Below are 16,934 nucleotides of genomic sequence, written 5' to 3'. Positions count from 1 at the left end.
ATAGGCGTATAAAAAGACAGCGCAGGAAAGTAGTATGCTCGATATATGCAACACGGAAGGGGACTTGTTCCGAAGTACTTAAATTTCTTTCCTTGAGTAACCCCAAAGTACTTCTGATACTTCTCAGAAGGCTGATCAGCACAACATATATGACTCAGCCTCACTTTCCACCTATTTGTATAATCACACAAAACGAACACAAATGAACCAAGGTTTGTTTTCACCAAGAAGGATGGCTGACACCTTACAGTCTATTTATCAGCAATCACACGAATAAATCCAGGAAAATCTTTTCCTTGTTCCGAACACAAAGAATATCACACTGTACTCATCACGGGAATAAACCCTCCGCAATGAGTATATCAGGACTTGGCAATGGAAGGCAGCCGCCTTCGCTAATGCAAGCAATGACCAAACGGAAAGCACAGCTGGTCCACAGAATCACTCGTCTCTTTCTTTTCCGCTCCCCGCAAGAACCGGAAGTGGTTCAACCAACGGGATAGCGGAATCCACACAAGAGCCAGCCAAGATGCCGCCTCCGCTGAGCGACACGAACAAAGAATAAAGAAAGAGGTGCACTGTTGCACCCTTACCAGACCTCCGTGGATATTAGTCTCAGCGGGAAGAGTTCCGAACACAAAGAATATCACACTGTACTCATCACGGGAATAAACCCTCCGCAATGAGTATATCAGGACTTGGCAATGGAAGGCAGCCGCCTTCGCTAATACAAGCAATGACCAAACGGAAAGCACAGCTGGTCCACAGAATCACTCGTCTCTTTCTTTTCCGCTCCCCGCAGGAAACCGGAAGTGGTTCAACCAACGGGATAGCGGAATCCACACAAGAGCCAGCCAAGATGCCGCCTCCGCTGAGCGACACGAACAAAGAATAAAGAAAGAGGTGCACTGTTGCACCCTTACCAGACCTCCGTGGATATTAGTCTCAGCGGGAAGAGTAACCGGCAGCACGCTGCTCCCACGGCCATGGTTTAGTAACACCCTTCGCTAAGCGCAATGATTTCATCAACGTGATCCGAGCTAGGGCTCATGGGATTTGTAGTTCAGTCCCATACGTGAGCCTCGTCAGTGTCTTCCCTGATGGGACCTGACAGTGTGTGGTTGTGGGTGTGTTTTTGTGTGTGGTTGTGTTGTTGTGTTTGTGGTTGTGTGTGTAGTTGTGTGTGGTTGTGTGCTTGTGTGGTGGTTGTGTGTCTGTGTGGTTGGGTGTGTGTGGTTGTGTGTGTGGTTGTGTGTGTGGTTGTGGTTGTGTGTGTGGTTGTGTGTGTGTGTGGTTGTGGTTGTGTGCGTCTCTGTGTGGTTGTTTGTGTGGTTGTGTGTGTGTATGTGTTTGTGTGGTTGTGTGTGTGTGTGGTTTTGTGTGTGGTTGTGGTTCTGTGTGTGGTTTTGTGTGTGGTTGTGGTTCTGTGTGTGTGGTTATGTGTGTGTGGCTGTGGTTGTGTGTGTGGCTGTGGTTGTGTGTGTGGGTGTGGTTGTGTGTGGTTGTGTGTGTTTGTGGATGTTTGGTTGTGGGTGTGTGTGGTTGTGTATGTAGTGTGTGTGCGGTTGTGTATGTAGTGGTGTGTGTAGTTGTGTGTGTGTGTGGTTGTGTGGTTGTGTGTGTGTGTGGCTGTGTGTGTGTGTGTGTGTGTTTGGTTGTTGTGTGGGGGGTTGTGTGTGTGTGTGTGTGGTTGTGTATGTGGTTTTTGTGTGTGGCTGTGGGTGTGTGTGGCTGTGTGTATTTGGTTGTGTGTAGGTGTGTGGTTGTGCGTGTGGTTGTGGTTTTGTGTGTGGTTTTGTGTGTGGTTGTGTGTGTGACAGTAATACTAAAAGCATCTCAAAATAAAGGAACACAAACGTCGAGTTTGTGGAAAGAGAAAGCACGTTGTAAGTCAAACGGGCAGCAGCAAAGCATTAACACAACATGTTGTTTGATGTTTGATGTTCTTTGAACGAGAACATCAAAGGGGTGCCGCGAAAGTGATCGCAGGTTTGTTCCCCAGTGTCAAAGCCAGAACCCGAATACAGATTTCGTGTTACAACGCAGTCGTACCTTCTCCCAGCAGCTTCCATCTCGAGCAAACAGTGTTCACCCTGCATGCTAGCCATGAGAATACAGATATTCTGACTGTAAAGTATACCAGTTTGCAGCCCATTTTATTTTAGGATCTAATCGAATTTGAATTTTAGTTCTCATTATGCCTTAAATTGTAAATATGTGCAATATAGTGACCTATTCGACACAAGTCACCCTCATCACCTTGCTCTGTCAAAATGTCACCATCCGAAGGTACCACCATTTTCCTACCCACAGTGTTTCTTGTAGAAAGGCTTCATATATGGTAACGTTATAGCTGAATCTCATACTCCTCATCTCAGGGATGTGTGACTTTATCATTTTGATCCTCTACTGCTTAACCTTTTGCTTGCCTCCTGTTTTTCTTGGCCCTTTCTCCTCTGTAAATCTCGTGTTCTTCCACCCATCTCCTTGCGTCTACCCCTTCCTCACCTCTTCTTATTGATGGATCTTCCTCGCCACTTGCTTCATCCATCTTTTCTCATTTTTCAATCCCTTCTTTGTTTGTTACTGAATTCGAATTATTTTCGTAAATATATATAACTGCAGTACTCTGTAAAGTCCTCAAATCCCTTCCGGTGCAATGGCTTGTAGAAAAATACGCAAGTAAATCAATCTATAGATAAGCACATGTATCCGTTTGTAAACAGGCTGCCCTGGTGCAAGGCCTCCTGATATGGAGCTGAAAGGGGCTAAGTAGAAATTTAAAATGTTCAATTACACTCAGATGAAATTGTACATTCGGCTTTTTCAGTTATTCTTTCTACCCCACACACGCCCCTGCCCCATCCATACTGTGTAGGTATTTATTAGGAATAGTTTGCTTATCTTCGCTGAGGGCAGAGCCCTGCCTCATCTGTGAGAGTCATTGGTTTGTAGCACTTATAAGGGTGTGTTGTTTTCAGAGGAGTATACATTCACTTAAATTACATTGCTTATTTATTGCTTGCAAATGATCTACTCCACAGTAGAAGCATTAGTGCACACAGAACATAAGTGTCGATTTCTCAATCAGAAATAAGCGATAAAGGAAAACTAAAGAGTGAAGATTGTTATCAACATTGTATTCACAGAAAGGATGAAAAGCTGCTTTATCACCAGTACAAAGAACTTAGATAGGTGTAATCAACAAAAAGATAAGTAAAATTAAAGAGATTATTAGAGAAAGTTATTGCCTTTGACATGTTTGCATAGCTGTGTCTTGTCACAGGTTTTTGTTCTTCTCCAAAGGTAATCCTCTTTTTTTTCTCCCCAAAGAAGAGAATGGGAAATTCGTCTTCAGGAGTCACTCGGACCTCATTATGTCCTTCTCTTCTCCAATGCCCACGGGGTGCTCTACCTGTCGGTCTTCATCAGAAGAGACCTCATATGGTTCTGTTCAGGTTTGTGCTCATAGAGTGACTGCGTAAAAGATTTTCACATTTGCATTTTTGATTTACAAGCAGGGCTGGAAATGGTGGTTACTGGCTTCGGCAATGGTAGTCTCTTGTTAGTATTTGAGCGCGCCAAACGCACTTTCACTTTAAGAATAGCTGCCGTCCCATGCAGCACCCGCCTTATAAAGTGAAAGCGTCTCGCACCTCTGGATAATAATTGAATTTGTTACCCTTTGGTCCAGACACACAAAAGTAGAGTTAATTTTTACCTTGCGATATCAGTTAATGCACAATACTTTACAGAGAGACACTGTGCTTAATCATAAGTCATCGCCTAAAAAGGCAGTGCACGCCTGCAAGCCAGGCATAGTTCTTTGCAAAATGCACATAGAAACGAAACTATGTGTTTTTCTTAAAAGCGACATTCACGGACTTGTAAAGTCGGAAAGCCAGACAGTGCCTGTCGTGGACAACTAAAACTCACAAAGTGCAAACGCATGTCCGACAAAGGATATTTCATACAAAGTTTATGTCAGAATTCTCTGAGAAATGGCGCCTTCAAGATAGGAATCCGCTTTACTGCCCTGTTACCAGGTGTGAGAAACCCTTTATTGTCCTGAAAGTGGCATGTTTATCCCTCACAAAACCCGACAATGGCGAGCTTTGACGTCTGTAATAGGCCCTTAACTAAGGGGAATGTTACTTAAAATTTGCACTTCTCCTCGACAGTCTGCATTTAAGCAAGAAGTAGTCAAGAAATGTGTATCTGTTGCCTGACCTGTATGTACTCTTTGTGGGGATTGAAGGGATGCGGTGCAAGTCTGAAATTGTGGTAGGCCACAAAGCATGGCTAGGGTTGTGGAGTAAATCTGAAAGACATGTTAGTGATAGATTCCTTACCTTAGAATATCCCCAGGCGTAAGACTGGATCCGGAAAGTTTTGCTTAGCAGTACACCTGCGCGTCAGTAGGTAGTGGCCTGCGGCTCCGTTTCCGTCACTGGCATTGTCAGCGCCAAGATGACGTCACAGAGGGTACTTGGGGACCACACATGCGCGCTGACGTCAGTTCTTTCTTTTTCCGTGCCAGCAAGCGCAGATCCGGATTGAGCACGTACCTTAGTCACTTTTTGACTACTCTTTTGAGACTTTTGTCTCCCCTTTTTCTCCTGGTGCACGTAGGGATGCCCGACTTCAAGTCTTGTGGGTCGTGCTGCCGTAACATGTCAGTGGCAGACCCCTACGATGTGTGCCTTTACTGCCTGGAGACCGACCACGACTCCTGGGACTGCCGAGACTGTCGTGCCATGGCCCCAAAGGACTTGCGGGAGCGGTTTCGGAAATTGCTGGAGGTCCGGTCTTCCTCTCACCGCCACTCCGGTTCTAGGGGCCGTTCCCGAGACCGCTCCCAGGACCGGAGCCGTCGCTCCTCGGGCTCAAAGTCTTCGCTCTTGGATTCTGGTAAGCGACGCCATAAAAAGAAGTCAAAGAAGTGTGTTCGCTCTCCGACGTCTCCCCCCGTCGCTCCCCGGAGGCAGACAAGGGCGTCCCGCGGTCTACCCGCTATACCCGGGTCAGTCAGCGACTCCTCAACAAATGCGAGAGTTTCTTACTGCCATGGACCGCCTTTTAAGGCCTCTGGCTCCTGCTGGCACGCCTTCAGGCCCGCGGACCCGTGTCCAGATCCTGCTGGCCCGGCGGCTCCACCACCGGCTCTGCCGCAGGATCCCACAGGATCCTGCGCCGCTGGCTCCGGCGCCACGAGGTGCAGCACCTCTGGCCCCGGCGCTGCCCTTGGCGCCGCACTGGGTGCCGTTTATCCCACCCCTGCCCGGTTCCCGGACCATTTTGTTCCAGCCTGGGACCAGAATTGGGAGGCGGCTCTAGCCCGGCCCCGGCCAGCCCCCTCCACGTTGGAGGCTGATGATGACTAGGACGGGTCCGAGGACCCCTTTGCCCGGCAATGTGACTCTGAGCAAGATTGGGTTGACGACCTGGAAGATGCGTGGGAACGCAACTTTTTTTCAGACCCGGGGTTTGGCTCTCCTTCACCTACTATGGAGGAGGGTGCTTCCTACACCGTGGCGCTGCGTCTGGCTGGGAAGGCTCTTAATCTCGACCTCCCTACAGTGGCCCTCAAAACCAACCTCCTCACAGAGGTGCTCCAGACGGCGTCTACATCGTCGGAGGCACTGCTTCCTTTCAATAAGGCCCTTACCGAAGTCCTCTTGGGCACTTGGTTGCGGCCGGCCACGGAGCCCCGGTGGATAAAAACGTCGCCAGGCGTCACTGGAACAATTTGGCAAGAGGTTGTTCTCCTCGCCCAGCTTAGGGCTGCGGTCAGTTAACACTGCCTGCTTGTTGGGCCGTTATTCCCACGCAGTGTGTGATTCCGTGGCTCAGGTCTTGCCTCAGTGTTCTGAGGAGGTCCAGGCTGTCCTTTCCCAAGCGATTGCAGGAAGGTGAGGATGCGGCTAAGTTTGCCATCAGGTGTGGTTTGGACATCGCTGATACATTGAGCAGGGCAATTTCTATGACTGTGGCGTGGCCGCGCCACCCCTGTTTGGAGTTTCACTGAGTTCTCGCCCGATGTCCAAGGCTCGCTCATAGACATGCCCTTTGATGGCTCCCGCCTCTTTGGCGATAAGGCCGACAGTGCATTGGAGCGCTTTAAGGACTTTCCGGCCACGGCCAAGTCCTATGGTCTGTCTACAAAGAACCCCGCCACTCCTGGGTTTTGTTCCTTTCGTGGCCAGGGCAGGGGTACCCAAGCACGCTCCTCTACCAAGCCTGTGCAGAACCAGCCTCAGCACAGGGGTGGGTCTGGGAACCAGCGTGCGGGTCATTTCCACCTCTAAGCCTTCCTAATCCAAGATTCAGGGAGCACCACACGCCGGTGGGTAGCAGGGTTTGCCACCACCTCCACCACTGGCGCAAAATGACATCGGACAAGTGGGTGCTACAGATAATCTGCCAAGGTTACTCACTTCCCTTTCAGTCCTGACCTCCAGCGATGCCACCTCGGTACGACCGCATGTGGGGGGATCATTTGGCTCTTTAGCCGTCAGGATGTCATGACCCTCCTGGCCAAGGGGACAATCGCATGCATTCCCGGTCAGGAAGTAGGGAGTGGTTGTTATTCCCACTACTTTCTGGTCCCCAAGAAGGACAAGGGGGGCCTGCGCCTCATCTTGGACCTCCGGAACATCAATCGCTTCCGCCGGAAGGAGAAGTTCAAGATGCTGACTCTGGCTCAGGTCCTGGCTGCCCTGGTCCCTGGAGACTGGATAGTAGCGTTGGACTTGCAGGACGCTTATTTTCACATCCCCGTCCAGCGGTTCACGGTAGGCCAGGAGCATTTTCAGTTTGCTGTGCTCCCCTTCGGCCTTACCAGTGCCCCTCGGGTGTTCAAGAAGGTGATGGCGCTGGTCGCGGCTCATCTGAGCAGGTCAGGGGTGTCAGTCTTCCCCTACCTCGACGACTGGCTGTTGAAGGTGGGCTCACCCCAGGCAGTCGTCAACCTCCTTCAGACTACGGCCGACCTCCTGCATTTGCTGGGGTTCTCCATCAACATGCCGAAGTCGCACCTGAGTCCCTCTCAGAAGCTCCCCTTCATCGGAGCAGTTCTGGATTCAACGCTGTTTTGGGTTTATCCTCCCGAGCAGCAAGTCTGTGATATTCAGGCTATGATTCCGATTTTTCAGCCTCTATCCCGGGTTTCGGTCATGATGACGCTCCGGCTTCTGGGCCTTATGGCCTTCTGCATCCTGCTGGTGACACATGCCAGATGGCATATGCGGGCTCCGCAGTGGAACCTGAAGTTCCAGTGGGCACAACATTAGGGTAACCTCTCCGATCATGTTCAGAACACGGAGAGTGCTGCACAACAATTGCAGTGGTGGCTCACGAATCACGATTGGGACAGTGGCAGATCCTTCACCCTTCCCCAACCGGAGCACACAGTGGTGACTGATGCGTCCCTCCTGGGATGGGGAGGCCACTTGGGAGAGGCGGAGATTAAGGGCCTCTGGTCTCCGGCAGAGTGCCGGCTCCATATCAACCTCCTGGAGCTGCGGGTGATCCGACTTGCACTGAAGATATTCCTTCCTTCTGACCGGGGAAGTGTAGTGCAGGTGTTCACGGACTACACCATGGCCATGTGGTATTGCAACAAACAGGACGGGGTGGGGACTTGGACCCTATGCCAGGAGGCGCTGCACCTCTGGACATGGGTGGAATGCCAGGGAACATGCCAGGTGTTGAACCTTGGCGGTTCAACACCTGGCATGTTCTCTGAACACCAGGGTGGGAGAACTCAGCCGCCGGTGCATGATGGATCACGCATGGCGTCTAAACTCAGACGTGGCACAAGGTGTCTTTCTGCAGTGGGGAGAGCCTTGGTTAGATCTATTTGCCACCGAAGAGAATGTGCAATGTCTTCAGTTCTGCGTGTTGGAATTTCCAAGGCGGCACTTGCTCGGAGACGCTTTTCATCGCGAGTGGAGTTGCGGTCTGTTGTATGCCTTTCCGTCAATACCACTTCTGCCCAGAGTGCTGAAGAAGATCAAGCGCGACCTGGCCCAAGTTATTCTTGTGGCTCCGGACTGGGCTCTGAGAGTATGGTATCCCGAACTACTCATTATGAGCATCGATCCCCTGATCTGTCTGCCTCTTTGGGAGGATCTTCTGTCGCAGAAGCACCGGACGGTCTCCACCCAAACCTGTCCAGCCTCCAACTCCATGCGTGGAGATTGAGCGGCGACAGTTGACACCTTTCGATCTTCTTCCCAAAGTCTGTGATGTCATTTTGCCAGGCAGGCGCCCCTCCCCCAAAACGGTATACGCCTGCAGGTGGAACAGGTTTGTGGCATGGTGTACAGCAAAGGCTGTGGCTCCCTTTCTGCCGCTCTTTCTGAGGTTCTTCTGTTCGTTCCTTGTCTCTTTGGCCCAGCAGGGCTCTGCTCTGGGCACTCTTAAAGGTTATCTTTCGGCCATCTCCGCCTTTCTGCAGCTTCCAGATCAGACTTCTCTTTTCAAGTATCGGTTGTTCACCGTTTCCTTAGTGGCATTACGCATACGTTTCCACCCGTGCCCTTTATAATGCCTCAGTGAGACTTGAATCTTGTCTTAACTTTTCTGATGTGCGCTCTCTTCGAGCCCCTTCATAACTGTCCTTCGCGTCTTCTCAACCTTAAGACTGCTTTCCTGGTTGCTATCACCTCTTCCAGAAGAGTGAGAGAGCTCCAGGTTCATTTCTTCTATACCGCCTTTCCTTTCTATTCATCCGGACAAGGTGGTTCTGAGTACCCGTCCTTCTTTCTTTCCAAAGGTTGTCACGCCCTTCCACATCGGACAGACCATCACTTTGCCCACCTTCTTTCCGCCTCCGCATCCTTCAAGGGAGGAGGAGAGGATCCATCGTCTGGCCCCAAAATGTGCGCTAGCATTCTCTGCAGTGTAAACAGCAGTTCCGGGTGGATGATCAGCTCTTTGTTGGCTACGCGGGCACCAAAAAAGGTCAGGCCGTGCACAAACGGACCATCTCCCGGTATGTCATTCTGTGCATCAAAGCATGTTACTCCTTGGCAAAGAAAGAGCCTCCTGTGGGACTGTGTGCCCATTCGACCAGGGCTACTGCAGCCACTACTGCCTCGGGACGTGGCGTTCCCTTGCAGGACATTTGTCAGGCAGCTACGTGGGCCTCGCCGCACACGTTTACCAAGCACTTCTGCCTTGACAGTCCGGTCCGGAGAGATCGCTTTTTGGGCCATTTTGTGCTCCGTGACTTTCTGGTGTAATCTCGTTTGCAGACCCCCCACCGGGGTTGGTATTGCTGGGGTATCTATTCTAAGGTAAGGAATCTATCACTAACGTGTCTCTTTCAGATGCACAAGTTACTACCTGTGTAACGATATATCTGTAAGAGACATTACTTAGTGATAGATTCCTTACCGCCCCTCCCATCCTCCCCGTTCTGCGACCTGCTCACTAGGGTTAAGGTGATCCCCTTTTAGGGCCCTAGTTTTGTGCAAGAATGGTCAGTGCCTTGCATGGCTCTGCGTTCCTGGTGCGGAAAGTCGTATACAGAACTGATGTTAGCGCGCATGGGTGGCGCCTAAGTAGCCTCCGTGACATCATCTCAGCGCTGACGACACCAGTGATGGACGTGGAGCTGCAGGACGCTGTGAGAAGTTGGTCTGATATATGATGCTCACTAGTTCTAGTGATCACCTTGTATCAGTCCAAACAACCCTTAGGGTGATTGGTTGTAAGTCAACCTCATAGACCAGCTTTCCTAGTAGCGTGGACAAAAGCAGTCTTTAGGCTAAACTCTGAATGGCATGTGAAACCAGCTGTTTTACCGCATATAACCCCTTGAATACCAAGTGAAAGGACACCACACAGGTTGTTATGAAAATAAACAGATATTTATTAACTAACATATACCTCTGAACTCTTTATGAGATCAGAGGGCTAAGCACATGACAATACTCAAAAGGAAATACGAGTTCGCACAATATTTACAAGTGCGCCTTAGGGGCACGACAAACCATATACTCAAAACAATGGAATGCGAGGAAGGAAAGTACTGTAAGGAGATCCAGAGGCTGGAGGATCGCTGGGACTACGCTACAAACTAGGTAAGTAAGGAGCAGGAAGCCCACGGGACTCACGTGCAGAGTAGAAACTCTCACACGGGATGCGTACCAACGTCTATGGATCGTACAGTTTAGAAAGTTACGGATTCCGGACGAACCCGGCTGGATGGAGGGAAAACAACAGTGGACCTGAACACTAGGATAGTGTACACAGACTTTAGCACCTAGAAGCTTTAGTTACCTAACCCACAGGCTGCGGGTGCATAGGGCTGAAGTTGCGTCGGGTTTGCTGCGTTGATCCCGGTGATGCCTGAAACAAGGAATTGCTGGCAGGCAGCCAGATGGAGGAGTCCGGTGGTTCCAAGGATGGAACTCAGAAGAAGGAGTCCTGAAAGGGAAGGGGACAGAGTCTCGGTCACTAGCCAGTGACGGTGCTGGAACCAGGAGGGAACCAGATGCTGTTGCCGCAGTCAGGTGAAGGAAGGGTCGCTTCTCTCTGTAGCTGTGCGGACCAGGAGCTGCTCTTCACGACCAGGCTGGAGGCACGAGCTGTCCCACGTAGTCTGCTGCTGTTGGCGGTGTTGGATCGTCGATCTGGACAACAGGCCTTGGCTCATGCAAGCCACGCGGTGGAACAAAGATGGCGTCTGGTGCGGACCAGGAGGGTCTGGGGTGCTTCCCGTTCACAGGGAAGCAAGGGCCAGTCTGGGGGACCAGACCAGCAGTGTTGGATTCTTCGGGTTGTCGTCTCAGAGGTCACGAGCCAGCCGGCAAGTGACCAGACAACAGGACAAGCAGCAACCAGGCAAAAGGGCCCCACGCAGATCTCGTGGATGCTGGGGGGCTGGTCTTTGGTGCAGGAGCTGCGTCGGTGGGGGGGCTTCTCGGACCCCAATGCACTCACTCGAGGATCCCTCGGCGGTCGTGCTGGAAGCACTGTGCAGGTTTCTCAAGATGGCCGTCTCCACGTTGCTCGTCGCACCCACGGGTCCCAGCTGTGCTGTGGATGTGGGTAGAGGTCAGAGAGGTCTGTAGGTCCGGGTCTTGTCGAGCTGGGTCGTCTGATTCCGGGATGGAAGGACTCTGCAGCAAACCGCACAGGAGCTTGATGGTGCCTGCGAAGCAGGATGGTCACTCCCTGACCATAGGGGAGATTCTTCAGTCTTCTGGAATCAGGAGGTCGAAGGTCAAGAGTTTCTTCGTGGAAGTCGTTAAGATTAATCTGATTTTGAATGGGACCAGCTCCTACCTTTATTCAGCTAAAGGGGGCTGCACTACGACTAGGTCCCTCCTCTGGGTGGGACCAGGAAGGGGGGTGGTTACACCCCCTTTGTCCGGTCTTGCGCCAGCTCTGGGGCTGGGGTGCCCCAGGATCTAGTTTAGACCGGCATATGCACAGGGACACCTTGTGTGCCCCAGGCATGTCTCATTCCTTTCAGCCCTGTCCTACCTAATACACAAAATCCTGTCTGGGGTGGTGCTAGCACCTCCCAAGGCAGGAAACCCTTTGTCCAAGCCTCCCTCGCTGGAAGGACTCCCAGCAGCAGGAGGTCAGACTTGTGTCTGTGGTGACAGCATCCATTTTGTGATGCTGAGGCTCGAGTTAACTTTAACCGGGGTTCACAGTTACATACATGTCGTGTCCCTCTAGAAGGGTGGAATGCTAACCCCGTCGCCAGAATTGGCGAGGGGTAAGATTTCCAATTCGTAATACACCTTACTCGACATGTTTTGATAATGCTATGCCAAAGTTAGCATTTGACCGCGAGGTTCATAATGCTCTTAAGAGTATATGGTATAGCGTTATCATGGAACAGCAATTAGGACTTGGTTCCGCAAGCTGCAAACGGGCTCAGCTCATGCCAGAGCACCATCTCGCATAATTCCAAGCACTCTGCCTTCAGGATTGTTAAGGCCTTCCATAGGAGTGACTGATAGGAATATATGTGTCCATTTTAGGGTTAGATATAGAGATACTATATCTAAAGTAAAGGGTGATTACACCACCTCGCCCCAGCTGTCGTGCAGCCAGTTGTGTCAGATTTGGATGGCCAGCCAGAGGTGGCATAATACATGCTTCAGCCCCTGGTAGGCCCTGGGTACACCTATGCCCTGGATACCTAAGGTATGCTGTACAGGGACTGATACGGTGGCCCAGTACCAATTGGTAAATGCACCTAAGGTACATTCTTGTCAATTTAGAGAGAGAACAGCTAGGCTGTGGGTCTGATTAGCAGGCCCACAGCCAGGGAAAGTCGTAAACCAGTGAAGCAAAAATCGGGGGTGACCATAGGATTGCAGACCCTACTCTCCTACAGACGCCACCTACTGACGCGCAGGGGTACTGCTAAGCAAAACTTTACGGATCCAGTCTGATGCCTGGGGATATTCTAAGGTAAGGAATCTATCACTAACTAATGTCTCTTACAGATATATCGTTACACAAAGTAGTAACTTGTGCTTTCAACCGAAATGTCGCCAACTGACGCTCCTGACCCAGGCTGCAGCGATGGGTGCATGACAAGGCATTTAGTGCCGACATCCGTTGTGCAGCCAGAAAGAAAGACTTGTATGTATATTTGCTTTTGCCATTGACAGGCGAAGCATACACATTCCAAAACTGCATACTGTATATCGTAAGAACATCCAAAGAGGTGTTATGCACTGGTGACAGTTGCAAGGTTTTATAACGCTACATTACTAGATTTTTACATAGCGCAGCGACTATCAGTTATTTGTATATCTTGGCGCTTTGCGAGAGACTCAACTAATTTCAGTGGAGGCTCTCTATTGGTGCACTTTGGACCAGAACTGCGCTTGTGTGAAAGGGTAGTTTGCAGGCTGTTCTCGCGGATGTGACAACGTGAGGGGCCCGGTTCCCAAATAACTTTGGATTACTACTGACGTGGTCCTGTGTTATTGTGAAATGACTGGGGCGAGGCCATGCTAGATACTAACATACACAAGAAACACCGAAGGGCCTTGACTCTACTCAGTAAGGCTGAGTCACTATAACAACAAAACAGAACAATTGCCAATACTGAGCAACACTCCTCAACTTGTGTGATTACCAGAACCTAAGAATTAAACATATAGGTTCGCACTTTTTCCTATGCCATCAAGTATTTTATTTGGCAGATATCTTTTAAATTACTTTATCAACAATACTTTATATACATGTGCATCAGCAATGAATACAAAAAAGGGAATTATGTACACAAATGATTCTAATATCATTGTGTTCTGAGGCAGCTGATTCGGTCTGCAAATTGAATAAGGTAGGCGAAATGCACCGGCTGGTGTGTACTTTTTTTAAGCAATGGTCGTAGGTACCTCTCTAATTAAGAGCTGTTTTTTTCTTTCTTTCTTTATAGAACTTCATCGTCCTGATGAGAACCCTACAAACAGTTTAGTTTGAAAGTGTCAACCTTTTTTTTGCTTTGTCAAACAAACCTTATTGTGTAATTGACCCACTGGTGTAGTGAAATAGTTGTTGGATGTGGGAAATGGTGATCAATTAGAATAATTTCTGCACTTCAGTGAGAGTGTATAGGATCTATTTGGTTGTTTGACCTTGGTAGTATGAGTGTGGTCCGCCAGGTCTCTGGCCACGTAAAAGTTATTGTATAGTGTGGCTAGACCCGTTCTGGTGTGGCGGTTGGATGGTGTGAGTGCCTGGTATAAGTGTTTTTTTAATGTGTTTGAGGTATGTCTGAAGGTTTGCATTGATTGTGTGGTGGTGTCTTGGTGATTGTTGGATTTTGATGAAAAGTAGTCTTGTGTACATAATTCCCTTTTTTGTATTCATTGTTGATGCACATGTATATAAAGTATTGTTGATAAAGTGATTTGAAAGATATCTGCCAAATAAAATAATTGATGGCATTGGAAAAAGTGCGGACCTATATGTTTCATTCTTAGGTTCTGGTAATAAAACAAGTTTAGGAGTGTTGCTCAGATACTAACATACAAGCATTTGCAATGCAATAGGTCTCGCATTTGCGAGAGTTTGAACTATTGGCATTGTAACTGACAATGCCTTGTATTTATGTATTGGTTTTTAAAACGGATAAATAAAAGGCTTTGTCATTTACAATGCCAATAGCTTAAACTCTCGCAAATGCGAGACCTATTGCATTGCAAATGCTTGTTTGACTGGTGACCACTAACACGAACTCCAGCCCGAAGCAGACACATGAAGACCAATCCAACAGATGAATAAGTTACTTATCTTTGATAACACTGTTTCTGTTGATACCATATCTTCCTACAGAATCCTCACCGCCATTTCTCCTTCCCTTCTTAGGTAATGCCTGTCTTGGTAAGGTTGAAAGGTATAATTGTTTTTTTTTCTAGTATAATATATCTCTTCTGTCATTGAGCTTGTTTGATTCTGCTCCATGGTCCTCAGAAGAGGAAAAGAGTGCAAGAACTGACAGTGTGCTAGACTGAACCATACGCAGGCCAGTGTGTTCATTTCTGGGGCAGACAGAGTCAAAAGGAGTTATGTGGCTCCCCCTGGTGGTGTTGGAGCTCTACTGCTAGAAGAAAAAGTTTCCAGTCTGGTGCATAGAGATATTCATAGCTGAGAATTATGCAGTAATAAATATTTGTTATCCACTAGAAAGAGCCTTACCAAAGATAAGTAATTTAGTCTTTTGGTAGATGTCCTGTTGTATGGTAGGCTTTGTCCTAACCTTTTTTACAGTCTGACAGATGAGGTCAGAACCCCTTTCCGAGGGCCAGTGGGCACGCGGGGGCTACTGGGCCCAAACATTGTGGTTGAGGTCTTTTACTCCTGATGACCCAGGCCCAACATACTGTGGATTCTGAGTAGCCAGCCAACTACCCTTTCAACACCGGATTCTCAGGGTTAGCGGGGTCCGAGCAGTCCAAAGCCCTTGGTGGGGAGGTGCGGATAAAGGATAGTGAACACAGGCTCACAAATCAAAATGCGTGAAGCAGCAGTGTTAACTCATTGTCCAGCCAAATACTCACTTCTATGAAAAAAAGAGAAGTATTTTATATCTACCGCTATCCATAACAATTTAAAAATACGACGCAAACAATTACACAGTCCCCCTTGAAGTCAGGGCGCTAGTGTTTCTGTGGTGATTCCCTATCCCATTCCATGTTCGCGCTAGTGGTTATTCCCTATTCACTATTGGTAACATCCAGGGTATACTCCACTAGTTGTTAGAGTCTCAATAGTCCACTTTGACTGGGGCCAGCAGGCTCGAAACCATTTTTATTTTGTACCGCCAGACATGAAGCTTCTGGAGTTCCTGTGTGCGCAGCAGGCGCTCACAGCAGCTGTAGCTAAGTTCAGGTGAGTCAGCCACACGCGGGCCAGGCAGATACACTCTCACTCACGATAGCACTCCTGAAGCTACTGGAGTCTTCCTGCTCCTTCTCCTTCGGGGTAAGTGGTGTCCCTTTTCTCTCCTGGTGGTGAGTGGCTGCGACAATCCTGTCATGAGTTTCTCACCTTGGGTGATGGTATGCAGGTGCTCCCACAACGTCCTCACTTCTTCGGTAGGAGGTGGCAGATCTGGTCGCATTTATTGATGCTCCCCGTGACCCTCTCTGGCATACAGGGTCACTGTATCTCAAAGAACATTGGCTCCTACCCAGTCAGCATGGTGAAATCCTTTGCAGAGGCACCTCCTGGCATACAGGGTCGCCACCCGCTGCTGCAGAATGCTACAGACCCCACAGCAGTGTTTTTCACAGCAGCTCCTCCTGGCATATGAGGTTGCAGACTCGGCTCTACACACTGGATCAGCAAACTGCTCATATACACGATGGACCTCTAATGGCATGCAGGGGTCGCTAATTCTGTCCTACACACTGGCAACAATCCAATCGGCGCAGCAGCCGTTTACTCACACAGGGATTCCACTTGTTATGTTATGTTAATCAATTTTATAAGTTGCAACAGCTGCCCCCAAGGGTTTCCCGGCTCCAGCTGAGAGGAATAGAGAGAGAGCAGAGAATTATTGATTGAACAGCCAGGTTTTCAGTCCCTTGCGAAAGTTCCCATCGATAGTTTCATTACAAAGCGACATGGGAAGAGAATTCCACGGGTAAGGGCCCAAGTAAGTAAAGGAACGTCCGCCCATTAGAAACAGTCTGATTCTAGGGACCAAAAATGTAGCCTGAGTAGAGGAACGAAGAAGGCGTGAAGGTAAGTAAGGTTGAACTAAAGCTTGCAGGTATTAAGGGGCTGTGCCGAATTTGATCTTGAACATGTAGCTCAAGGCTTTGAATTTGATACGATTCTCTACACTGAGCCAATGAAGATCACGAAGAGAGAACCCGAGACAGAGGCAGCTCTGGGAACCTGGTAGAGTAGCCTAGCAGCTGCATTCAGCACCACCTGAAATTTGCTTGTCACATCTTTATTTACCCCCAGATATAGAATGTTACCGTAGTCCAGTCTAGAAGTAACAAGAGCCTGGACTACGGTTCTCTGGGTGGAACAGGGCAACTTCCAGAGGATTTTTTTTTTGCCGTTTGAGGATGGTAAAGCAAGTCGAGGCCACCTTCACGACTTGTTGTTTCATTCATAATTGATCATCCATGATGAAACCAAGATTGCAGACTTGGTGGGAGGGATGGGGTAGAGCACCCATTTCAGTGGGCCAGTGTTGGGGACCCCAAAGCTCTTTCTTTATTTTTCCCCAGAATCAAAACCTCAGTTTTTTTTCTCCATTTACTTTGACTAAATTTACTTGCATCCAAGATGCAATTTTCTTCAACCCAAACTGGAAAGCAGATGACTTAGACACCCTCTCAGCCGAAAGAGAGAAGACTATCTGGGAATCATCAGCGTAGGAGAATAAAGCCAGCCCAGCCCCTATGGCAATCGTCGCCAGAGGTCTA

The 16,934-nt window shown here is 49.1% G+C and overlaps 1 protein-coding gene across 1 annotated transcript in view; it reads left to right on the top strand.

Moving 5' to 3' along the window:
- The window catches only part of INPP5E (inositol polyphosphate-5-phosphatase E), a 323,326-nt gene that overhangs the window by 140,140 nt on the left and 166,252 nt on the right, over positions 1–16,934 (top strand). The window contains exon 5 of the mRNA XM_086921027.1: positions 3,334–3,458. Coding sequence (XP_086777153.1) covers positions 3,334–3,458 — 125 coding nt within the window. The remainder of the gene's footprint in view (positions 1–3,333; positions 3,459–16,934) is intronic.

This window comes from Lissotriton vulgaris, chromosome 5 (assembly GCF_964263255.1).
Source record: "Lissotriton vulgaris chromosome 5, aLisVul1.2, whole genome shotgun sequence".
NCBI classification, from domain to species: Eukaryota; Metazoa; Chordata; class Amphibia; order Caudata; family Salamandridae; genus Lissotriton; species Lissotriton vulgaris.
The sequence above is the reverse complement of the archived record's forward strand: the minus strand, read 5'-3'. Positions and strand labels throughout refer to the sequence as shown.